We start from the raw sequence: 27,081 nt of genomic DNA on the forward strand, positions 1-27,081 counted from the left end.
CATTCCTAAGTACCGTTATTAGTCACCTAGATTTCAGATTTCCAATCAGCCACTGTGAGTATTAAGGTAAGCCTCTGCCTTCGGCTCGGGTCATGATCCCAGGGTCCTGGAATCGACCCCCACCTCAGGCTCCTTGCTCAGCAGGAAGCCTGCTTCTCCCTCTCCTACTCCCCCTGTTTGTGTTTCTGCTCTTGCGCTCTCTGTCAAATAAATAAATAAAATCTTTAAAAAAAGGTAAAAAGATGTGAACCTAAAATAATATGAATTAATTTTATCAAATGCTTCCCAATTGCCTCCATAAATATCCTCCTCTGATGTGTCTTGAGTGAATAATGATAAAATAAATTGCTACATTTTTTATATTCACAGAATTACTTCAGGTCTAACTAGTTCAAATTTTCTATGGATGAGAGTGATATTGCCAATATATCAAACTTTATTCTTAGGAATATTCTTGAACATCAGCTATTCTGTACAACCCAACTTCGTAAAATGTTGCCAGTTACTAGGTATAGACAAGTGATCCCAGACATGCTTACAAATTAATTTCCAAATACTTCTCAAGCAATACAAGTATATTCTACGGTCTGCCTAAACTATTGTAAGAAAGTAAATGTGTGCCTAGTGTTACTCAGACTCAACATGCTCTCAGTCATGACTTTTTTTTTCCCTATCCTAACCTATTTCTTTAACCAAGTTTTCTTTTTTTTTTTTTTAAACATTTTGGTGGCTGTCATTTTTTTTCTTTTTTAAGATTTTATTTATTTATTTGACAGAGAGAGAGAGAGATCACAAGCAGGCAGAGAGGCAGGCAGAGACAGAGAGGGAAGCAGGCTTCCCGCAGAGCAGAGAGCCTGATGTGGAGTTCAATCCCAGGACCCTGAGACCACGACCTGAGCTGAAGGCAGGCCTAACCCACTGAGCCACCCAGGCACCCCTCCTTTAACCAAGTTTGATGCTGGTTGTTTGCAATATCATTCTTTGAGCAAACAGACTCAAACTCTCCTTCGTTCTTACTGTTTTCTAGTATTGACAGTAATCTAAAGTCAAATTTGTTAAATTCTACCTTTGAAATAACCTGTCTCTCAGTCTCATCTTTCAAATTCCTATTTGGTGAATGAATACCTCTGTTTCATATATTTTGCCAAATGAAGCTTTTTTTTTTTTTTTTTGTCTTCACTTAGCACTCCAACTAAATCTCCTGAATCTATCCTTCACAGAAGTTGTGTTTTAATCAAGGTGAACTTCTTGCTCACAGTGGTTATTTTTGCCCATGATTGTGGAAGAATAATAAGCACTCTCATCTATACCCCCTTCCCCACTTTATCTGCCCCACCCTTTGGGCACATACTGCTTTTTATCTAACCTACCTCTATTCTAATTGACTTACTGCAGGAACAGTGGTTGGCACTTTCTCTGTAAGAGCACAATGACCCATGCTCTTGGTGTGCTAAAACCACTCAAATGATCGGCTACATCCTATCACACCTGTGCATTTCTGCTTTCACCAAGTGGGTTGTTTGCTTATCAAGAGTAAGTCATGCCTGGGGCACCTGGGTGTCTCAGTGGGTTAAGCCTCTGCCTTCAGCTTAGGTCATGATCCCAGATGCGAGCCCCGCATCTGGTTCTCTGCTCAGCAGGGAGCCTGCTTCCCCCACCTGCTTCTGCCTGCCTCTCTGTCTACTTGTGATTTCTGTCAAATAAATAAATAAAATATTAAAAAAAGAAGTTATGTTTGTTTTCAAATCAGTGTACTACTTTAAATTACTGTAATTATATAATTCACTTTTACATAAGTTGATAAAATGAATGAAAAGATGGTTTTGTTATATCCATAAAAACTAAATTGAAATCATTGTATAAATTTAATGAAGGCAAATTCCCCACACATATACATACACATGAAAAAATATCTGTCATAAAATTGGTCATGAATAATTGCTAAAAAAAAAAGGGAGGGGGACTGGATATATGCATTTATGGAAGAATGCCTAATTCAGGTTGCTTTATAAGGTTCTTAAGATCTCTGACCTCTTTGGAGAAAACCTAAACTAGAAATCGTAGTTGATGAGTTACAGGTGAGGGTCACGCCACAGTGATGGTGCAGAACTGCCAACAAGGAATGCATGCTGGGACAAGAGGCCTCAAGTCACATTTTTATGTAAGTATCTATCATTTTTCAAAATGAAGCCGTTTAATGTCTGGGATCTAGACATTAAACCTTTTGGGAGTGGGACATGATTACAAATTAGATTAAAAAATACTTTCCTTTTTGGCTTACATAACTTCCTAAATCAACATTTTTTTTTAAAGATTTTATTTATTTATTTGACAGAGATCACAAGTAGGCAGAGAGGCAGACAGAGAGAGGGGAGGAAGCAGGCTCCCTGCTGAGCAGAGAGCCCAATGCAGCCTCGATCCCAGGACCCTGGGATCATGACCGGAGCCGAAGGCAGAGGCTTTAACACACTGAGCCATCCAGGAGCCCCCTTAAATCAACATTTTGCCAAGAAACCCTGGGAAGCCATCTCATGGCAGGATAGACCCTAATTCTCATGCCAGTCAGGGAAACTTGCCCCAACGTTCAAGCCATAATAATGGCAGATAAAGTGACTTAAATCTTGCTCATTCCTGCTTAAAAAAATAAACAAATCAAAACAAAACATACCTTAAACAGAAAAAAATGTCAATGCTTTTTACACATGATGTAAATACACGAGTATCAGTGTAAGAGAGAAAAGAAAAACAACTAAAATAAAACAGATGCAGAAATGACTGAGCTGAAGTGTGCCTAGGCCATCCCTGGGAGGCAAGAAGGGTTTGGATTGATGAGCAAGCATTTGATTCTTACAGGTTATATGTAAAAACACTGCATGCTTAGTCATTGATGTAGTTCAGAATTTAAAGAAACTGTTTTTGCAGATGATGAATTGTACTGTTAAATTCTCAATCAAGAATCATGTAAATGTTTAATATTCATCTTGCAAGAAAAGGTGAGTATCTGTCATTATTACAGAAGAGAGATTTCCAACCTGTGTTCTATGGAGACGAGACTTCAACCCTGGGAGAAAGATGAAGCCGGACGAGGCAAGTTCCTGTTGTAATGTAACGTAATGTTCTACAACTCATAGTCTTTTAGGATTTGACATGGCACAAGAGAGATGTGATATTGAAAATGGTAAGAAAAAAAGGAAAAAGAAAAGAAAATGGTAAGAAGGCAGGGCACCTGCGTGGCTCAGTCCTTAGGTATCTGCCTTCGGTTCAGGTCATGATCCCGGGGTCATGGGATGGAGCCCTGCATCGGGCTCCCTGCTCAGCGGGAGAACTGCTTCTCCCTGTCCCACTCCCCCTGCTTCTGTTCCTTCCCTTGCTCTTGCTCTGTCAAATAAATAAATAAAATCTTTAGGAAGAAAAACAAGAAAATGATAGGAAGGTCATGCAGGGACAAACCTGGACTCAGGAAGAGATAAGGCAATAAAAGCTCAGGGTGGGTATGGCTGGGAGGTGTGCACCGAGTCATAGGTGCTGGGTCTATGTCCAGAAAAATCCTTGATCATCTCTGGCCAAGGATGGGAGAAGCAAAAGTAATACCTACTCCCACCTTGGATACAGAGAAACCTCTCACGTATAACCAGGCTTTTAAGTTAATTTCCCTACTAGCTCTATGTCCAATATTCATTTACTCACTAAACATTTAGGAGATATTATATTCTGAGATTTGTGTTAAGTCTCTGTCTCACAGAAACCCTTCATCAGCATAATGCCTTATTTATCTGGGCTTTTTTTTCTTTTCCTTTGCTGCTTTTTTCCCCTTTTTTATTGGCCAAAGTGGAATGTACAAAGTACTTTATGGTTACTTTAATGTTAATTTATTAAAATTAAGGTTAATCATTTTAAGGTTCATCTCAATTATGTTTTTCTTCTGTCAATTGTCCGCGTCTTTGGCCTATTTTTCTAGTGGAGTGTTTGTGTTCTTATCGCACTTCAATTGCGCCTTAGAAACAGAAAGTCCTTTGAGTTTCCTTAACATGTAATATTTGCCAAAAAAATTAATTCTCTCCTGCTGGGTATCAAATTGCCACAAACTTAGCGGCTCAAAACAAAACCAGTTTATTATCTCACCGTTTCTGTAGGTCAGAAGTCTGGCACTACATCGATTCTGGACTCAGGGTCTCACTGGGATACAGCTAAGGTGTTGGCCGGGACCACAGTTCCCATCTGAGGCTTAGGATCCATGAACCTGATGGTTGAGTTCATTTTCTTGCAGTTGTAAGACTGAAGTCCTACTGTCCTGCTAGCTCAGGGCCTTGAACCATTAGAGACCACCACAGGCCCTTGCCCCATCGGCCCTCGTATGCAGTCTTTCTTCTGAGCCACCTGAGTATCTCTCTCTCTCTCAGTTATACTGATGGGACCACTGGGAGAAAACTACTCTGAAATGTTTCCTCTGATTAGGTCAGGCTCACCCAGGATAATCTCCCTTTGGCCATAGACATAATATAATTACAAGATGACATCTCATTATTGCCACAGGCTTCAACTGCGCTCAGGGGTGGGGATTACACAAAGGCGATATCTTTGGTGTCATCTTAGGATCTTGCCAATCATACCAAAGTCTGTGTATTTTATTGGTTTTCTTTTCTAAGAACCACCTGCTATCCTAGTATCAACTGCTACATTGAAAATTAATCAATTTCTCTACTTATATTTCCTTCATTTTGTTTAATTTCCAATATCTCAAAGTAAGGTTTTTTTGGTCATGTTCTTTCATTCATTTTTTTTAAAAAAGGTTTAATTTATTTATTTGAGAGAGAGAGAGAGTGAGAGGGTGCAATCCAGGGTGAGAGGTAGGGGGGGAAGCAGATTCCCCTCTGAGGGCAGAGCCCCATGTGGGGTTTATACTAGGGGCTGGACTTGGGGTTCCATTGTAGGACCCTGAGAATATGACCTCAGTCAGAAGCTTAACTGACTGAGCCACCCAGGCACCCCTCATTCCTTCTTGATCATTCTTGTCAATATTAAGACATTCAATGTCTGTTTAGTGCTATTCCACAGATTCTGACAGAAAATGTTTTTATTTTCCAAATAACTACTTACATATTTTATTTGCTCCTTAACCCAGTATTTGTTTAGGAAGGAATTTCTTAATTTTCAAATGGTTAGAACTTTTTCTTTTATTTTACTATTGACTTCTAGCTTACTTGTATTGTGATTAGATAATAACCCTATATGATATCTTCTATTTTGAATTTGTTGAAGTTTATTTTACTATCCAGTACATTGTTAATTTATATAAATATATACACAGGCCCTTGAAAATAATAGTTTTCTGCATGTATAAATTTTGAGATAATATGTATATATTCATGACATTCACTTTTATTATTTATATTATTCAAATTATCAGTGTCCCTACTTGATTTTTCTTTATTTTGTTTATCAAAGCTATGAGAATGGTATTAAAATATTCACAACCATTTTTATGTACTTTTATCAATATATTCTTATATTTTTCATTGTTGAAATCAAAGATGATATGTCTCTGAATTCTTTATTTCATTGGAATAATAACACAATTACTCAAAGAGGAAAAGCAAAGACTTTCAGATATGTGGTAAGAACTTATCTCTAATAAAATACTTAGAAAATTGGATAACAGAGAAACTAGAATATTCTTAAACAAGTACATTTGTTGATTTAAAAACCAATAAGGTAGGGCACCTAGGTGGCTCAGTTGATTAAGTGTCTGCCTTCCATTCAGGTAATGATCCCAGGGTCCTTGGATCTAGCCCCATACCTGCTTCTATATCTCCCTTCCCTCTCCCTCTCCCTCTCCCCCACCTCTTCCCTGCCCCTTCCTTCTCCCCCGGCTCAAATGCTCTTTCATTCACTCATTCTGTCTCTCAAATAAATAAATAAAATCTTTTTTAAAAAACCAATAAGGCCAATGAATTCTTCCTTTTTTGTTTTTAAATTCAAGTTTAATTTTACTTTGAAATTTGCCACCCAAATAATTTATCATTGGTTCTCACAGTTAGTTTTTGAGAGTAATAGACTATTTTAAAATTGATTTTCATATTTAAGTAATTAATCAAATTAATTTCCAGTGAGTTAGTTCATTTGAAACTATGTGTATGTTCACATATGCCTCTCAAGCTAAATCCTATATTGACCTGTACTATTCATGTATTTTTTGCAGGATGACTTAATAAGTGAGCTGAGATATGACCACATCATATCTAAAGCATTCACATTGTCTTGTACAGCAGGGCATTCAATAACCACTTAATAACTACAACACTGGTGGTAAGAGTATTTTTCCTCCTCAGTGGATTTATGCAACATTTCTTGCTTTTAAAAAATGTTCTTTACTATAGCAAATTATTTTGACCTTGAGGGTGAAGCAAAACAAAGCACAGCAAATAAAATACTCCATAATATTTTTTAAAGAGTAAATAATTAAATGGTTTTTTCTTATTCTCTGACTTGATGTCAAGATGTTTATGCCCTTATTTTAGACTTCATTTTCTATAGGAAGCTTAATTATAGGGTTTAAGAGTTCAAGTTATAATAAGTGATAACTTTATTAAAATGTAAATCTGGAATTTAAGGGTCAAAAGGATACAGAATATGTATATGCATGTACACACACATATGTATCTTTTTATTTTTGAAAAATAATTATTTTTTAAAATATTATTTATTTATTTATTTGACAGAGATCACAAGTAGGCAGAGAGGCAGACAGAGAGAAAGAGAGAGAGGGAAGCAGGCTCCCCGCTAAGCAGAGAGCCTGAAGCAGGGCTTGATCCCAGGACCCTGGGTCCATGACCTGAGCTGAGGGTAGAGGCTTTAACTCACTGAGCCACCCAGGTGCCTGAAAAAACCTTATTTTTAAAGATATATTTATTTGAGAGAAAGAGAGCATGGGGGGAGGTAGAAGGAGAGGGAGAGAGAGAATCTTAAGCAGACTCTGAGCCCAATGCAGGGGTTTCATTTCACGGCCCTGAAATCAAGACCTGAGTCAAATCAAGAGTTAGATGTTTATCTGACTAAGCCACCCAGGCACCCCCAAAACACTTATTTTTAATGCTAGGCATGTATTATTTTAAAGGTGGGCATTTTATGTTGTTATATATATTTTAAATCATATATAAATGAGACTCTCTATGTCCAAAATATTAGTATTAATATTTTATTGTGTACATTATGTATGAGTAAATATTTCTGGTGTACACTAGCATATTAAAAATTTAAATGACCCCTATTTAAGACTCTCAACAAAGCAACAATATAATATCAAAGAAAAATACACTGTACTGAGATTTAGCATTTTCACAGACTGGCTGGAAAAGTTAAATATTAACTCATTAATTCCCACAATACTCCTAAAACCCAGATCATTTCTTCATCAAGTTGTAGGTTGGAAGAGAAGTCTCTAGTGCATTATTCATATTTACTAAATATTAACTTGTTCTTATAATTGTGAAATCTAGTGTTAGTCAAACACTTCACCAAGGTAGAAGGGAAAGTGAAGGAATACAGCTCTAATACACTCTGAATTCTGCTTTAAAGTATGTCAGACATGAATTTTGTATTTATCATTAAATATAAAAGAAATAGAACCTCTCATCATATACTGGACCAACAGAAATTATCATAATGCAAATAAGTTAAAAATAAAAATTCTGTAAATTTGCATTTAAAATTCCCAAGCTAGGAATCAAAGTTTTAAATCCAATGAGTATTTTCCACTGTTTTTAATTCATTTTGCCAAAATGGGCATAAAGTCTTAGTGTTCTTTTGACATTAATTTTTCATCATAAATGATAACATTTTACAAATATTTAATAAGTATCTACTGACTGGAGGAACTATGTAACTATAATGAAAGGGTTAAAAGTTCTGTTTTGAGTCAGACAAGATTGGGTTTGAATCATAATTAGTGGTTTTATGAACTTTTAGCAATTATCTTCACCTCCTTAAGCTTTAGTTTCTAATTTGTAAAATTGTCCTTATGTCACATGGATTGTTACAAGGATCAAACAAGACAGCATGTGGAAAATGCCATGTGCTTACCCTATAAATGGTAATAAGCTTTATAACAGTATTATATATAGATTGTAATATGTGTAATTTCTAGCATTTGACCTTATCAACTGCCAAACGCATCAGTCCATGCACAACAACAGGATTAGGACTTGAAAAAGGAAATAGTGAAGATAATAGACCTAGTACCTGCCCTCAAAGCATTCACAGACAGATGGAAGATACACATGAGCAAACAGTTGTCATTCACTGTCATTCAGTTAGCACAGGGTATCTTGAGAGCAGCACCTAACTCAGTCTAAGAAGGGAAGGTAGAAGAAAGTAACACTTGGGAAGAGAAGGATGAGTTGGGTGGGGTTTGGGCAGGGGGAGAGGATGGCATAAAAATGGCGCCTGGGTGGCTCAGTGGGTTAAAGCCTCCGCCTTTGGCTTGGGTTGTGATCTCAGAACCCAACAATCGAGCCCCGTATTGGGCTCTCGGCTCAGCAGGGAGCCTGCTTCCTCTTCTCTCTCTGCCTGCCTCTCCACCCACTTGTGATCTCTGTCTGTCAAATGAATAAAATCTTAAAAAAAAAAAAAAGGATATTCTGTATGGAGAGAACAGGTATAAGGATCAGAACCTGACAAAGCATGGGGAGTTTTAGGAAACAAAAGATCAGTGTACTTGGATGGGGAGAGATGGCGAACACTATGCGAGGCTGGAAAGGTTGAGGATGGTCAATTTTTGCAAGGACTCGTAGGCCATGGTAAGTAGTATAGACTGCAAGCATGGGGCAACTCCTGAAAGAGGGGTGAGCTACAACCAGATTTGCCTTTTAGAAAGACCACTTATTATGTAGGGAGTAGAGCAGTGAGAGGGAACATTTGTGAAGGTTGCAGCAGTTAAATCTGAGAGATTACAGAGGTCTGCCATTGTGTGGAGTTGGTGGAGATGCAGAGGAGACAAAGATGCATCAAGTTGGCAGTACCTGGCAACCAATCAGATGTAAGGAAGAAGGGAGTTTGGGTATCCACTGGTTAGATAGTAGCACTTCTCATATAGCATCGTTACCATCTCATAAAGATCATGACCTTGACAAAGTATAGCTCAGAATAAGGAAATAGTCAAGAGCTGGAAGGGACACACCCAACCCATGTCCAGATGGGATTCTACCAAATGCTCCATGAACATCTGTCAGAGAATTATATGAAAATTCTGAGTGTTTTCTTTTCTTTTCCTTCTTCTCTCCTCCCTGCCCCCTCCCCAGAGAGAAGCTGCATCTAAAAGCAAACTGCTTACTTAATATAACTTAGGAATAGTCAATTAGGAATTATTATTATTAGGAATAATTGTTCAATTATTAGGAATAATTGTTCAATTAATTCATCTGCATGCTTTCAGAAGGTAGGACTGGTAACACGAAACATGTCACTGACTTACATGATGCTAATTAACACTGACCCAGCACCTCATTTGTGCCAGGTACTGTGGAAGTTACTAGAAGTACAAAGATATGTATCACCACAGTTCTTATTCTTGAGTTGCTCACAAGATTAGCAAGTAGGGTAGACAGATACACAACAGAGAAATAGAGTGCAATGCATACCTTTCATTGTATGCAGCCATTAATTCTAGTTGGGGGAAATCTAGAGGGCTTTCCAGAATTAAGACTTATTTGCTATAGTGAGCATCAGAGCAATAATATATTTTTGTGGAGTGAATACGCAGACAAAGTCTTGAATATTGATTCAAATGTCATTTTGTTTTGTTAGATTTTGCAGAGAATGGCAAGAAGAAGAAGGTAATTTCAAACAAGAAACGTTGGAGTCCAAGGACAGAAATTTCATGGAGCAGTGTGACTAGAACTGAGCTGAGTCATGGGGAATTAGACTGATGAAATGAATCTGATCAAGGCTGTCCAATTTCTCATGATATATTTAAGACTGCATTTTTTCCTCCCATGGAAATGTGTTTCAGAGGGTAATTCTAGTGATACAGATGAAATAATAGGACAGGAAGTGGGAGGTCAAGATTGGAGATGGATTTAGGAGATAAAACCCACAGGATTTGGCAGTAAATTTGACGAGGGCCTTCCTATTAGAGAGGTTGAGAATGAATCCAAGCTTCTCATAAGCTACTTTTGAGCTTGTATGGTTGGGAGGAAAGTAGCCTGGATTTTTGGAGGCCGGGGAATGACAGAGCTTAAAGAATTAGGAAATATTGCAGACAATCAAGTGAGATAGGGTCACTGAACTTGGCAAATAAGAGAACATCAATGATATTTGAAAAAGAGAAAGGTAGGGGAAGAAACCAGAAAGGAGATATTTGAAGGTGACTGAGCAGTGGAAAATGGGAAGACAGTGAGTATAATCTAATCTATCTTTTAAAGATTGGCAATGAATTCAAGGACAGAAACTCAAGGAAGAGATGAGATCAAAAGAACATTTAAAATATACATGATTTTATTTTATTTTAGGATGGGAGTCTTCTCCTTTTATGTGAGTTTGTGGGAAGGGCTTCTGAAGGAGAAAGTGTAACACAGGGTGGAGAAAATAGTTGCTGCATCAGAGACCATGAGGATTTTTTAAGAGACCGTACAGAAAGAACTGTTGGGGGCATACACATCTATCTCCCAGAGACTTTTAACATCCCTAGATACATTGCACGATGATTTCAGTGGGGAAAATTATGTTATCATGGTGTTCATGAGTTGGGATATTTGCAAAAATCTTCTTACATATCCATTTTGACTCCAGATTAACCAGAAACTCCCTATTCTTATTTCTTTATTTAACAGGTATTTACTGAGAACCTGTAGGTTCTGTTCTCTGTGCTAGGTTCCATGATGAAGGCAGGCTATACTTTGGTAAATGAAATGGACTAATCCCTCTCAGCTACATTTAAAAGCTGAGCATTGTTCACATAAGGCATTCTCCGTAGACCTTTCTGTGGTAGAATACATTTAGTCTACTGAGCAGTATATGCTTTGGTTGGGAATTGTCATATGTTCTTTATCCCAAATACAGTAAAGGTAAAAGTATTAAATAAAAGAATATTCATAAAGCAGCAAATAACTATTATTTTAACATAGATGTTATAATTGAGAGGGAAAATGGGAGTCTAGAAGTAAAACTTCACTTATAAACATTTTGTTCTCACTGTGGCCTTAAAGTGAGTGAGACCTGGTTAGTGTTTCACCTGTTCCAAAGACTTCATAAGCTAACAATGCAACTACAGAAGTGTTTCCAAATGATTTAGAAGAGTCTTCCAGGTAGCATTAAATTCAGAAGTGCATCTTCCTAAAACACAGCTTGGAGCAATCAGAGTTCAAGAGGATGAATGCTCTATAATTAGAAGTAGACCTCCATAGGTCAGTATGGGATGCAGAAGCAGATTGGTTTACCCTTCAGGCCAGTGTTGAAGGAAGAGGACCCTCCAGGACCAAGGGAGAGGACTCAGACACTTGTGGCTATTGCCATTAACTTATGCCCAGTGGAAAGGTCTTGGTAGTTAAGACCAGCTCTATCATGGATACCTATTCTTAGTACTTCAATAAACAATATCATTAATTTTAAAGTAAAACCAAAGAAAACATTTTTTCAGACACTGTTAAGGAGATTTAGTGTAATAATCAAGAACATAGACTGTGTTGCCAACTGCCTGAATTCTTCTAGTCCAGGATCAGTCCTTACAATTTGTGCAAGTGGCAAGCTACTTAAATGCTGCATTCAATGACCTTATCCAAAAAATAGGAATAATCTCTCCGTTGGTATGAAGACTGAGTAAGAAAATGCATCTAAAACCCTATGAGTAGTGTTTTCCTATGGTTAAACAAACTCAACAGATGATGTCTGTTATTAGCATGACCTGAATTACAAAGATCCAAATAACATTTTTACTCATTTGGGGGCTCACTCATTGCAAAAATAAGTATACTTTTCCCCTAACTAGCTTAGTAATATATTATTTTATTCCAAAAAGGTGTAAGTTTAACCACTCAATTTATTTAAAAATACTGATGCAGACAGAATTCTAGTAGTAATTTTGCTGCTAACACCTTGTGTTTTTGAGCACTTTGAACTTCCAAAGAACTTTTGAATCCTCATAATGTTCCTACCAGCACCAGAGGACAGTTGAACCCCTTTTACAAATTAGGAAATGGAATAATACAGAGTTAGTGACTTGCCCACTGGAGTTAAGGCCACCAGACTTTTAGTCTAGTTCTCCAAAGAAATCAACCAAAACTCAAAAAGCTATTGAGCACATATTTGTGCCCAACACTGCAGTTGGCCTCAGAAGACTAAAATTATATAAAATATAATCTTTAACCAAAGAAACATATTTTCTAATTGGGGAGATATGATTTTATATTGCTAGTTTTTCCCAGTTTTTAAAGCTCTTTAAAATCTTGAAAATAAATAAATTGGAAAAGAAAAAGAAAAAGAAAAAAAAATCTGTCTAAGCCACCATTCCTTATTATTAATTTTCAGTGGAAACCCTGATTTCTAACTGATCTATTATTCTTACTACTGCATGAGTCAAGAAACTTTATAAGGTTTTAAAAACAATTCCTTAGGGGCTCCTGGGTGGCTCAGTGGGTTAAAGCCTCTGCCTTCAGCTCAGGTCATGATCCCAGGGTGCTGGGATCGAGCCCCACATCAGGCTCTCTGCTCCTTGGGGAGCTTGCTTTCTCCTCTCTCTCCCTTCCTGTCTCTCTGCCTACTTGTGATCTCTGTCTGTCAAATAAATAAATAAAAATCTTTAAAAAAATAAAATAAAAAAAAATTAAAAAAAATTAAAAAAAAATTCCTTAGGTTATTTGAATATACTTAGTGGGTTGAAGTCTGCAGGGAGTTACATAAGTGTTGAATTTGACCCATGCAATGCCTTTCCTGCATTTGGGGACAAACATGGGACAAGTATAGAAAGATAGCCCAAGGATTTTTCCTGGAATGGGGGACGGTGGTGCATAAGTGTGCACCTCATGGGGGAGGCAAAACAAATACAGGTCTCCCCTTTATATGTCTCTTCATGTGCAGTCTGTTATTTGTTTTCTGGAAACTGAGGCAGTCTGCTCCTTGTATACTCATATAGCTTCATCTCCTGTGACTTTATATCCCAAAAACACATCCTGTTTATAAACACATCCTGTTGTGTCATGTCTTTAGGTTTCTGTATATTTATTCTTTCTGACTGGAATGCTCTTTAGAAATAAAGTTTCCTAACTTCTTCAAGGAGTTTACCGTATCAAGAATTTAATGAGACAGTTTAAAAATGAAACAGAAAATACAAAATCTGTCACTTTTCCAGATAAACCTGTAAAGCAATTCATTACAAAGGGCAGAAGGCAGATAACACAAAAGGACTAACAGTGGAATATGTTACTAGTAATTCTTACAAGAAAACACTGGCCAACAGAGTGTTGGAAATGCTACTAGTAATAATACTAATAATGGCAATTTATTAAATATTTATAATTTTTCAGCTTCTATGATAACCACTTCACATTTATTGTCTCATTTTATACTCCACAGGAAGTATGAAGTAGGTGATTTTATCCTCATTTTTGAGATGAGATTTGAGGACTGGATAGGTAAGGCCACATGGTATGTGGCTAAAATGGAATCATAAAACACAGTGTCTGGCTCCAGAGAATTATCTATTATGAATAACACTATAATTATGGGTTTACATGTCTAAAAACAAATGCTTAGATAATGGATAAGAAACAATGACCATTTATAACTTTAACCCAAGGCATTGATATAATTTCAATAATGATCCATTATTGATAAGGCTCATTATTGAAATCCAGGCATGGAAACATTAACAAATTCAAATGGAACAGGTTAGCAGAACCCATGGCAGGTAACACTATGAGTCAATAAGGTATGTCCCAACATGGAAATTCATATTTAAAAGTTGAAAATTATCTTTCTAAAATCTAAATATATATACAGTTGGCCCTTCAACAATGTGGAGGTGTGGAGGGTGCCGACACCCTGTGCAGTCCAAAATCTGCATATATAGGAGTCAGGATGGCAGAGAAGTAGCAGGCTGAGACTATATCAGGTAGCAGAAGATCAGCTAGATAGCTTATCTAAAGATTGCAAACACCTACAAATCCAACGGAAGATTGAAGAGAAGAAATTCTAGAAACAGAAAATCAACCACTTTCTGAAAGGTAGGACTGGCAGAGAAGTGAATCCAAAGCTACGGGAAGATAGACTGCAGTGGGGAGGGGGCTGGCAACCGGCAAGCGGTGGAGCAAGGGAGCACTAATTCAGGACTTTTAAAAGTCTATTCCGCTGAGGGACATCGCTCCAGAAGCTAAACTGGGGTGAGGCCCATGCAGGGTCAGCGTGGCCCCAGGTCCCACAGGGAGGGTGTCTGAGTGTCGCAGAGTTTGCAGGTATTAGAACGGGGAAGCTGGCTACAGAGACAGAGCCAAGGAGTGAGCTCTCAGCTGGGGGTTACCTTGAACCAGTGGCAGGCTTGGTGAGCTCAGAGCGCAGCCGGAGGCCAGGGAGACGGGAGTAATTGGGCGCTATTCTCTGAGGGCGCACTGAGGAATGGGGCCCTGAGCTCTCAGCTCCTCTGGGCCAGAGACTGGGAGGCCGCCATTTTCATTCCCATCCTCCGGAACTCTACAGAAAGCATTCAGGGAACAAAAGCTCCTGAAAGCAAACCTGAGCTGATTACTCAGCCCGGCCCCTGGTAAGGGCAGTGCAATTCCGCCTGGGGCAAAGACACTTGAGAATCAATACAACAGGCCCCTCCCCCAGAAGATCAACAAGAAATCCAGCCAGGACCAAGTTCACCAACCAAGGAGTGCAGGTTCAATTCCAAGGAGAGCAGCGGAATTTCAGAGGAGGAGAAAGCAAAGCATGGAACTCATGGCTTTCTCCCCATGATTCTTTAGTCTTGCAGTTAATTTAATATTTTTTTTCTATTTTTTTTCCTCTTCTGCTAAATATTTTTTTAACTTTTACCCTTTTCTTTTTTAACGTTTTTAAACTAGTTTCTCTAATATATATATATTTTCCTTTTTATATTTTTTCTTTATTCGTTTTCTTTTTTTAATTTTTTTTTTCTGAACCTCTTTTTATCCACCCCCCCCCCCAACAATTTGGGATCTCTTCTGATTTGGTTAAAGTGTATTTTCCTGGAGTCTTTGACACCCTTTTAGTATATTAGTTGCTCCTTCATGTACTCTTATCTGAACAAAATGACAAGGCAGAAAAATTCACCACACACACACAAAAAAAATGAACAAGAGGCAGTACCGAAGACTAGGGACCTAATCAATACAGACATTGGTAATATGTCAGATCTAGTGTTCAGAATGACAATTCTCAAGGTTCTAGCCGGGCTTGAAAAAGGCATGGAAGATATTAGAGAAACCCTCTCAGGAGATATAAAAGCCCTTTTGGGAGAAATAAAAGAACTAAAGTCTAACCAAGTTGAAATTTAAAAAGCTATTAGTGAGGTGCAATAAAAAGAGGAGGCTCTCATTGCTAGGATAAATGAGGCAGAAGAAAGAATTAGTGATATAGAAGACCAAATGACAGAGAATAAAGAAGCTGAACAAAAGAGGGACAAACAGCTACTGGACCACGAGGGGAGAATTCGAGAGATAAGTGACACCATAAGATGAAACAACATTAGAATAATTGGGATTCCAGAAGAAGAAGAAAGAGAGAGGGGAGCAGAAGGTATATTGGAGAGAATTATTGGAGAGAATTTCCCCAATATGGCAAAGGGAACAAGCATCAAAATCCAGGAGGTGCAGAGAACCCCTCTCAAAATCAGTAAGAATAGGTCCACACCCCATCACCTAATAGTAAAATTTACAAGTCTTAGCGACAAAGAGAAAATCCTGAAAGCAGCCCGGGACAAGAAGTCTGTAACACAAAATGGTAAAAAATATTAGATTGGCAGCAGACTTATCCACAGAGACCTGGCAGGCCAGAAAGAACCGGCATGATATATTCAGAGCACTAAATGAGAAAAACATGCAGCCAAGAATACTATATCCAACTAGGCTATCATTGAAAACAGAAAAAGAGATAAAAAGCTTCCAGGACAAACAAAAACTGAAAGAATTTGCAAACATAAAACCAACTCCAAAGGAAATATTGAAAGGGGTCCTCTAAGCAAAGAGAGAGCTTAAAAGTAGTAGACCAGAAAGGAACAGAGACAATATACAGTAATAGTCACCTTACCGGCAATTCAATGGCACTAAATTCATATCTCTCAATAGTTACCCTGAATGTTAATGGGCTAAACGCCCCAATCAAAAGACACAGGGTATCAGAATGGATAAAAGAAACCAAACCCATCAATATGTGTCTACAAGAAACTCATTTTAGACCCGAAGACACTCCAGATGTAAAGTGAGGGGAAATGTAAAGTGAGGAGAAAACAATTTACCGTGCTAATGGACATCAAAAGAAAGCTGGGGTGGCAATCCTTATATCAGATCAATTAGATTTTAAGCCAAAGACTATAATAAGAGATGAGGAAGGACACTATATCATACTCAAATGGTCTGTCCAACAAGAAGATCTAACAATTTTAAATATCTATGCCACTAACATAGGAGCAGCCAACTATATAAGCCAATTAATAACAAAATCAAAGAAACACATCGACAATAATACAATAATAGTAGGGGACTTTAACACTCCCCTCACTGAAATGGACAGATGATTCAAGCAAAAGATCAACAAGGAAATAAAGGCCTTAAACGACACACCGGACCAGAAGGACACCACAGATATGTTCAGAACATTCCATCCTAAAGCAACAGAGTACACATTCTTCTCTAGTGCACATGGAACATTCTCCAGAATAGATCACATCCTGGGCCATAAATCAGGTCTCGACCAGTATCAAAAGATTGGGATCATTCCCTGCATATTTTCAGACCACAATGCTCTGAAACTAGAACTCAATCACAAGAGGAAATTAGGAAAGAACCCAAATACATGAAATCTAAACAGCATCCTTCTAAAGAATGAATGGGTCAACCAGGAAATTAAAGAAGAATTGAAAAAATTCATGAAAACAAATGATAATGAAAACACAATGGTCAAAATCTGTGGGACACAGCAAAGGCAGTCCTGAGAGGAAAATATATAGAGGTACAAGCCTTTCTCAAGAAACCAGAAAGGTCTCAAGTACACAACCTAACCCTACACCTAAAGGAGCTGGAGAAAGAACAACAAAGAAAGCCTACACCCAGCAGGAGAGGAGAAATAATAAAGATCAGAGCAGAGATCAATGAAATAGAAAAAACAAACAAACAAAAAAACGCATTAGAACAAATCAACAAAACTAGGAGCTGGTTCTTTGAAAGAATTAGTAAGATTGATAACCCCCTGGCCAGACTTACCAAAAAGAAAAGAGAAAAGACCCAAATAAATAAAATCATGAATGAAAGAGAAGAGATCACCAACACCAAAGAAATATAAACAATTATAAGAACATACTATGAGCAACTGTACGCCAACAAATTCGACAATCTGGAAGAAATGGATATATTTCTAGAGACATATAAACTACCACAACTGAACCAGGAAGAAATAGAAAACCTGAATAGACCCATAACCAGTAAGGAGACTGAAGCAGTCATCAAAAATCTCCAAACAAATAAAAGCCCAGGGCAAGATGGCTTCCCGGGGGAATCCTACCAAACATTTAAAGAAGAATTAATTCCTATTCTCCTGAAACTGTTCCAAAAAATAGAAATGGAAGGAAAACTTCCAAACTCCTTTTATGAGGCCAGCATCACCTTGATCCCAAAACCAGACAAGGATCCCATAAAAAAGAGAATTACAGACCAATAGCCTTGATGAACACAGATGCAAAAATTCTAACCAAAATACTAACCAATAGGATCCAACACTACATTAAAAGGATTATTCACCACGACCAAGTGGGATTTATTCCAGGGCTGCAAGGTTGGTTCAACATCCGCAAATCAATTAATTGATACAACACATTAATAATTAACAAAAGAACGAACAAGAACCATATGATACTCTCAATAGATGCTGAAAAGCATTTGACAAAGTACAGCATCCCTTCCTGATCAAAACTCTTCAAAGTGTAGGGATAGGGGGCACATACCTCAATATTATCAAAGCCATCTATGAAAAACCCACTGCAAATATCATTCTCAATGGAGAAAAACTGAGAGCTTTTCTGCTAAGGTCAGGAACACGACAGGTATGTCCATTATCACCACTGCTATTCAACATAGTACTAGAAGTCCTAACCTCAGCAATCAGACAACAAAAAGAAATTAAAGACATCCAAATCAGCAAAGAAGTCAAACTATCACTCTTGGCAGATGATATGATACTATATGTGGAAAACCCAAAAGACTCCACTCCAAAAGTGCTAGAACTTGTACAGGAATTCAGTAAAGTGTCAGGATATAAAATCAGTGCACAGAAATCAGTTGCATTTCTCTACACCAACAACAAGACAGAAGAGAGAGAAATTAAGGAGTCAATCCCATTTACAATTGTACCCCAAATCATAAGATACCTAGGAATAAACCTAACCAAAGAGGCAAAGAATATATACTCAGAAAACTACAAAGTACTCATGAATGAAATTGAGGAAGAAATGGAAAAATGTTCCATGCTCATGGATTGGAAGAACAAATATTGTGAAAATGTCTATGCCACCTAAAGCAATCCATACATTTAATGCAATCCCTATCAAAATCCCACCATTTTTTTCAAAGAAATGGAACAAATAATCCTAAAATTTACATGGAACCAGAAAAGACCTCAAATAGCCAGAGGAATATTGAAGAAGAAAGCCAAAGTTGGTAGCCATCCCAATTCCAGACTTCAAGCTCTGTTACAAAGCTGTCATCATCAAGACAGTATAGTACTGGCACAAAAACAGACACATAGATCAATGGAACAGAACAGAGAGTCCAGAAATAGACCCTCAAACCTATGGTCAACTAGTCTTCGACAAAGCAGGAAAAATGTCTAATGGACAAAAGACAGCCTCTTCAATAAATGGTGTTGGGAAAATTGGACAGCCACATGCAGAAAAATGAAATTGGACCATTTCCTTACACCACACACGAAAATAGACTCAGAATGGATGAAGGACCTCAGTGTGAGAAAGGAATCCATCAAAATCCTTGAGGAGAACACAGGCAGCAACTTCTTAGACCTCAGCCACAGCAACTTCTTCCTAGGAACATTGCCAAAGGCAAGGGAAGTAAGGGCAAAAATGAACTTTTGGGATTTCATCAAGATCAAAAGCTTTTGCACAGCAAAGGAAACAGTTAACAAAACCAAAAGACAACTGACAGAATGGGAGAAGTTATTTGCAAATGACATATCAGATAAAGGTCTAGTGTCCAAAATCTATAAAGAACTTAGCAAACTCAACACCCAAAGAACAAATAATCCAATCAAGAAATGGGCAGAGGACACAAACAGACATCGCTGCAAAGAAGACATCCAGATGGCCAACAGACACATGAAAAAGTGCTCCACATCACTCAGCATCAGGGAAATACAAGTCAAAAACCACAATGAGATACCACCTCACACCAGTCAGAATGGCTAAAATTAACAAGTCAGGAAATGACAGATGCTGGCGAGGATGCGGAGAAAGGGGAACCCTCCTACACTGTTAATGGGAATGTAAGCTGTGCAACCACTCTGGAAAGCAGCACGGAGGTTCCTCAAAATGTTGAAAATAGAGCTACCCTATGACCCAGCAATTGCACTACTGGGTATTTACTCTAAGGATACAAACATAGTGATCTGAAGGGGCACGTGCACCCGAATGTTTATAGCAGCAATGTCCACAATAGCCAAAGTATGGAAAGAGCCTGGATGTCCATCCACAGATGAATGGATAAAGAAGATGTGGTATATATACACAATGGAATACTATGCAGCCATCAAAAGAAATGAAATCTTGCCATTTGCGATGACGTGGATGGAACTAGAGGGTATTATGCTTAGCAAAATAAGTCAGTCAGAGAAAGACAACTATCATATGATCTCCCTGACATGAGGAAGAGGAGATGTAGCGTGGGGGGGGCGTGTTTGGGGGGTAGAAAAGGAATAAAAGGAAACAAGATGGGATCGGGAGGGAGACAAACCATAAGAGGCTCTTAATCTCACAAAACAAACTGAGGGTTGCAGGTGGGAGGGGAGGTATTGAGAGGGTGGTTGGGTTATGGACATTGGGGAGGGTATGTGCTATGGTGACCGTTGTGAAGTGTAAACCTGGCGATTCACAGACTGTACCCCTGGGGCTAATAATATATTATATGTTTATTAAAAAATTAAAAAGATTATTAAAAGAAAAAGGGAAAACAACAATAAGAGCTAACACAGTATTAGGTTGAATTAGGAGAATAATCGAGTTTGGATCATGGGAAATAAAACTATTTTTTCAAATGTGCTCTCATCAGAGCAAGTATGATAATGAGAATCCTTTAAAATGGTTCTATTAAACAGAGTTAAATGGGATGGAAAGGTCTAATCTGAGTGCCTGCTTTGTAGCAAACATACTCAAGTGTGTCACAATGTAAAAGAAGAGACATGCATGCATATCAGTAGTTAGAACAAAATGTCACCATACTTTGTGAGATGTATGAGCCTAGAGCATGAGTTGTTTATTACCTATGCTCTGCTCTTTGTCTCTGGGAACCAAAAAAGAAGCCATCCATTTTGCCTGGGGTGCAGAAGTTTTCATGATCACTAGTTCCAAAGAGCTGAAACATTGTTTCTCACATTTAAGAACTCTGTACTTCAGGCGCTTCCCCGCCCCCTCAAGGACCCAGTGCTTGCACTCTAATTAGAAAAGGGAGACTGAGTTTGGCACAGGCAGCCCCAGCTTCATTCATCAGTATTCCCTACATCACGCCGTGAGTTCTGGTATTATCTATTCTGTTTAATTACAATGAAAGAAAATACTGGTATAATAAATGCATTTATCAACTCCTACTGGATCATGACTCATTATTTGAGAAATACTGCCTCACATTTCGTTTAAAGTTTCTACCACCCCCAATACTTAAATTTTCAATTAATGTAATGATAGTCCAAGATATAAAATGACACAGTATGAAGAAATAGGACTGCCTCCAGTGGTTCAGTGGATAGTTACTTTTTAATAAAAAGATCAGTTTTTTTTTTCTGTGAGCCCTGAAAAACAGTATAAATCATGTAAAATTTTTATAAACAAAGTATTTTTTATGGATGGTCTTTGTCATAAAAGTTTCTTTTTTTAAAGGTTTCTTTTTTTAATTCAATAGAGCGTGCGGTAGCTATTAGTCTTCATCAAATAGTAAATGTAAATCTGAAGATTCAAGACAAAAAAAATTGGACTAGAAAAATACTACCAAATTTATTTTAACAGTACTTTGAAACAAATTTTATAAAAATAAAAATCATTTTTTAAAAAATTCCCTGCCATTGGTTCTTTTGTAAAACCCAAATCTTTAACAGACAACATTTGAACTGAGATAATACTCAAATTAAAATCCTGAAAAAATTAGAGAATATTTTACAGAAATGATCTATCATTTTTTCCCCCTGAATCCATTATCTGTGGACAGGTGAAATGAGATGAGGATCTGCCTACCATTGTATCTCTGCACTCTTTCTCTCCCTGACTCATTACACAAATCAGATTTAGCCAAATGCAACAAGATACATATATATATTTATATGCAAGTAATAATACATGTATATACATATAAATTTCTGTCTACCCACATTATAAAATCTTACCTCTTTGCTTTCTTCCAGATCTGATTCACTACTGAAGTCCTCTGTGTTTAAATTTTCAAAGTCAGACTCTCCTACAGCAATTGGTACAGTCACAGTAAGACTGGGATTGTTTATGAATGACATGTAATCACTTTCATCAATAATGTATTTTTCAACACTGCTGCCGGTTCCTATTCCACTTGTGGTTCCATTCACATCTTTAAGATAGTCAAGATCTTTTCCAATTTCTGTTGTATGATTGGACATACAACTGTCTTTTTTATTGTTTAGATCATCAAGTGGTTTAATTTCATCTAAAATCTTCTGTTTTCTAACAAAGGATTGTTGAATAAATTCGTATATTTTTCTCTTCACATAAGCTACTCCCTTGTGCATCCTGTCCACGGCTATTTGGAGATTGTTCATTTCATTATCATCATCCGTGGCTGCAAGATTGTCTGCACTAAATGAGCTCAGAAGCAAGGCCAGAAAGAGGTTCAGGACCTTAAAAATAGGACAGACATGATTATAATCTTACCCCAATGTAAAGAAGAGCAGATTGACATCACTCACTCCTTGAAGTGTAGAGGAAACTGTAAGTTCTAACAGCTAGGTAAGAAAGAAACACCAGAGCACAGTGATTAGAAGCTGGGCAATCTGAATTTGTGATCTGGCTCAGGAGCTACTACACTCGACAACCTTGGGCAAAGACATGATTTCTGTGGGTCTCAGATTCTCCCACTAATAGAATGAAGGAGTCGAATGAGTTCATCTAAGGTTTTGCTATGTTTAAAAGTGCATGATTATAAGAAAACATATTGAAATATGTACCGTATAAAAGTTCTAACCTTAAAAATCATTGATGTTTGCCATTATGCACTTAAATATATTCTATAGTTTCTCTTTTGATAAACAGAGATGTTGAGTTAGATATTAATTAAAACAAATCATTGTGATCCAGAACAAGAATCGGTATCTTAACATAGGCATTAACACTTATTTTCTTAACCTATTATATTTCTTATACTCCACTATTGATTAATTAGGAGAACTGTTTATAAATAATCTCTAATATTTCCATAAGACTGACACTTAATATATGTATCTTTTGGAACGTACTAAATTTTTTCTATACTGTAAATAGTACTTCATGTTTTAAACTTAAGGGAGAGAAGAATTGATCAGTTACTCCATTTGGGTAATCTCAGGCATCATTAGCCCACCCTTATTTGACTGAGAACCATTAGAGAATTGATTAACATAAGTTGGCTAACACACCTGCCACATGACCTAGAGTGATTGAACGCTATATGCCATGAGGAGGCAGGGAAATGGAAAAATCACTATGAACACTTAAAAGACACCACCCTTCAGTCCTATACTGACAAGTAAGATTAAGCTTTCTTTAAAAATTTTTTCAGTTCTCCCTCCCTTTTCTCTGCATTTGTAAAATATTCCCAGCATATCCTTCTAGGCCTGTCTTTAATTCTCTATTAAAATGCATTACTAAATGTGATGAAATGACTGACAAGGTTCATTTGAATATAAAAACTGTAGGGTCACTACTATATCGCTGTGTAAGACCCTATGCATATGTAAAGCTAGACACTTCATAAATTATTAATCATAGTTTTTGTTTTGGACAAAATGGTCACTATTCTGTTATGCTTTTAATCTATTTCTGAAATACATATCTTAAATGGGTACACACCACCAAGTTTCCAATCACCATGACCATCATGAAGACAGTAAGGCACATGGCTTGACCAGCGACTTCCATACAGTCCCACATGGTTTCTATCCACTCTCCACACAGCACACGGAACACAATCAGGAAGGAGTGGAAGAAGTCATTCATGTGCCAGCGTGGGAGCTCACAGCTGGTGGAGATCTTACAGACACAATCTTTGTAGCTTTTACCAAACAGCTGCATGCCGACCACGGCAAAAATGAAGACGATGATGGCCAACACCAAGGTGAGGTTACCCAGAGCCCCCACTGAATTGCCGATGATCTTTATTAGCATATTTAATGTTGGCCAAGATTTTGCCAACTTGAAAACTCGGAGCTGGAAAATAAAAAAAATATATATATTATTATGATCTTTTCATATATTGATCATGATTAATATTGAATCTTTTACAATATCTGTCCTGCCCTTGAACCCACTCAGGCTCATGGCTAATTTTTGGACCCCCTAGGAAGAATCTCATTCTTCCATATTTTAACCAGGTAGATTGTTTTCCCTAAGTGTGAATTTTTTTAGATTACTTGGGGTCCAACTGTCCTTCATTTGTTTTGTGAATGTGGTTCTAAGGCATGCCAGGCCTGACATTAATATTAGCATCCGAATCACAATAATCTCTGTTGAAAAGTTACTTGTTTGTAAATACCTTGCAAAGTGACATCATATAGAGCCCCTGTTATAGGAAGAGACAAGTGTTTATTATTCATTAATACTCCTTTGGACCATTGACATAGCTAGATGCCTGCATTGAAAAATTTGGAGATTTCTCACACCTATAGTTATTTCCCTGATTTGCAAAGACATATATGTAAATCAGTGGTCATGGTAAGTAATCTTACATATTTTTCTCCTCTGATTTAGGCAAGGAGCATATTTTCCAGAGGTCCAATAAGGAATTTTCTGCATGCCCACCTTGGCTCTGATCACCATTTACCATACAAAGGGCTGTTTATATTTTTAAGTTACTATTAAAATGTGATATATTTTCATTAAAAATACTTTCTTCAATCCAGAAATATTAACAGTAGTCATCTCTAGAAACAATAGTTAGTAACAACGGCAACTTATTATATATTAAACTTCACCTATTTTTTTAAATAAAGTTTTTTTCTAAATAAGTGGAGATAATTTTTTTTTCATTCAGGGATATGATGCAAATGTTACACAATGTTACACAAAAGTTTAAAATGTAAATAGTTGTGTAGTATACACAAAAGTTTAAAATGTAAATAGTTGTGTAGTAAAACCCATGAGAGTAGTAAATAAGAGCCCTGCTTGTTGGACAGGTTTTGTTTCTGTTGCTGGGGTTTTTGTTTGTTTGTTTTTTTTACCAGTCGGAATGAACGGAGAACAGATAATCCTTCCACATTGGCAAGGCCAAGTTCTACCAGGCTAAGCGTCACAATAAAACCATCAAAGATATTCCAGCCTTCTTGGAAATAATAATAAGGATCCATGGCAATAATTTTCAGAAACATTTCTGCTGTAAAGATCCCAGTGAAAACCTAAGATCAAAACAAAATTACTTTAATTCCATCAGATAGTGATAAAGTAGAATGAGTTAGTATTTGATCACAGAACAAAATGTTTATGCTAATTTCCCCACAATGATTCTGTTGCTAGATACATATCTGTAGTAATTTATAGTTTATAAAAGAGCTCCCATTTACTTTATTTCATTTTATTGCCACAGAAGTTTATAGAGTCACTAGTGCAGGTAATACAAACATTACTTTACCAGTGACTCGCCTGGTATCATACAACTAGAAAATGGCAAAACTAGGATTTGAGCCCCAATCTATTTTTAACTTCCATCACATCAAACTGCCTGTCCCTCCAGACTTTATGCAGCACAGGTACTCACAACATCTTGCCTCTGAACATTTTATTTATCTATAAGCAAATTCCCATCTTCCTCAAATCTGATCATTATTATACACATATATCTATTACTATAATATGTGTGTTACTATTATCAATTTGTTAAGCATGTGAATAAAGTCAATTTACTTCCATGGTATAAATACCAAAGCTTTAAAACTGTAAATACTACAATGCAGGATGCTTTACATGTCTTGCTTTTTACCATCAAAAACCTTAAACCTCAAAACAAATACTATGAAAAATCCATACATTCCTTTAAAGTCCTCTTTCTTTCAGCAAATAAAAGCTAGTATTCCTAAATTGAGTCAACTGACAAACACTTTAATAATTCATGTTTTTTAAGCACAGAAGAGGAGGATTTAGGTGACAGTCTTTACCAAAAATGGCCTCACTAATCAAATAAAACACAAAATGGACTGCAGGTTTTCAATATTTGATGGTTTTGATACAGAAGAGATGGATAAAACAACACATATCCTACTTAGATCTTGGAAGTGTAAAAGCTGAACACGTTTTTGAGTTGTTATATTTTTGTTTATAATGATGATGGTTAAGCAAAATAAAAAGATCTCACCCCCTCCCCTTTTTAAGCCTTCATCAGCTAGGGAATAGCTGCGCTAATATCATTTCAAAAAGCGTGTCCTTAAATTGCTTCTGCATCTTGAAAAAATTATAAATATCAATATTGACTTTTCCAGTAGTATTCTAGGCCTATGCCTATTGCTGTCTTTCTCAGTTTATGCTTTGACATAAAGGGCCATTATGGTGGGCAAAAAAGTAGGGTGTAGCCAGCTAGATATAATTCTTGTCTTTTGGGAACCAGGTGGTAGAAAGAGTGCTTTAAGCTATTATTAATGGAAACAGTTTCTCAAACAGAAAGTTCAAAGATTGAACACATTTACCTTCCAATATGCTTACCAAGTTCCCTACTGTAAGCACATTATTGAAATGTTCTGTCATTGGATAGTGCTCCATAGCCATGAAAAGAGTATTTAATACAATGCAGATGGTGATGGCCAGGTCAACAAATGGGTCCATCACAACCAGGTTGACAATATGTTTCACTTTTAACCAATATGGTGAACAGTCCCAGATTAAGAATATGTTGGAAAATTTATACCAACAGGGTGGGCATTTCTGTCTGGATTCTTCAAGTTCTAAATTAAAAAAAAAAAAAAAGAACCATCAAAAGATATATTTTCATACACACATGTATTTATCTCAGATGCACTAGACTTGTTTTTCAGTAGTCAACACATTTTTATTTGCTAAAGAATCAATCTCTTTTGTACTTAAAAAAAAAAACCAAAACTATAAAATTTATTCTTTAGACACCTGAAGGTATTTTGTTAACATACACATAGAGCAGAGATAGCACAGAATAGTATTTTTCTCATATGAATTGAAATATGGCTCAGCACTTGGCCTGAAGTGAATGGTCTTTTAAATGAAGTTTCAATAGGAACACGGGATGCAGAAATGTAGATACTGTGTGTAATCTTATGTTAATATCTGTCTAAACTGCCAACCTAAAGCAACAAGAGATAAGGTAGGAATGAATATGAGTCAAGAATCATCTTTAAATTTGTTCTCTTGGGTGTGGCTCAGTCCATTAAGGATCTGCCTTCAGCTAAGGTCATGATCCCAGGGTC

General features: G+C 37.0%; 1 protein-coding gene across 4 annotated transcripts in view; it reads right to left on the minus strand.

Annotated features, from left to right (window-relative positions):
* Positions 1–27,081, minus strand: part of LOC122902553 (sodium channel protein type 1 subunit alpha) — a 143,537-nt gene that overhangs the window by 28,398 nt on the left and 88,058 nt on the right. For all 4 annotated transcript variants that reach the window (XM_044242257.1, XM_044242256.1, XM_044242254.1 and 1 more), the window contains exons 14-17: positions 26,348–26,586; positions 24,877–25,050; positions 23,510–23,866; positions 21,820–22,302 (exon numbers count right to left, since the gene is read on the minus strand). In XM_044242257.1, coding sequence (XP_044098192.1) covers positions 21,820–22,302; positions 23,510–23,866; positions 24,877–25,050; positions 26,348–26,586 — 1,253 coding nt within the window. The remainder of the gene's footprint in view (positions 1–21,819; positions 22,303–23,509; positions 23,867–24,876; positions 25,051–26,347; positions 26,587–27,081) is intronic.

Source organism: Neovison vison, chromosome 3 (assembly GCF_020171115.1).
Source record: "Neovison vison isolate M4711 chromosome 3, ASM_NN_V1, whole genome shotgun sequence".
NCBI classification, from domain to species: Eukaryota; Metazoa; Chordata; class Mammalia; order Carnivora; family Mustelidae; genus Neogale; species Neogale vison.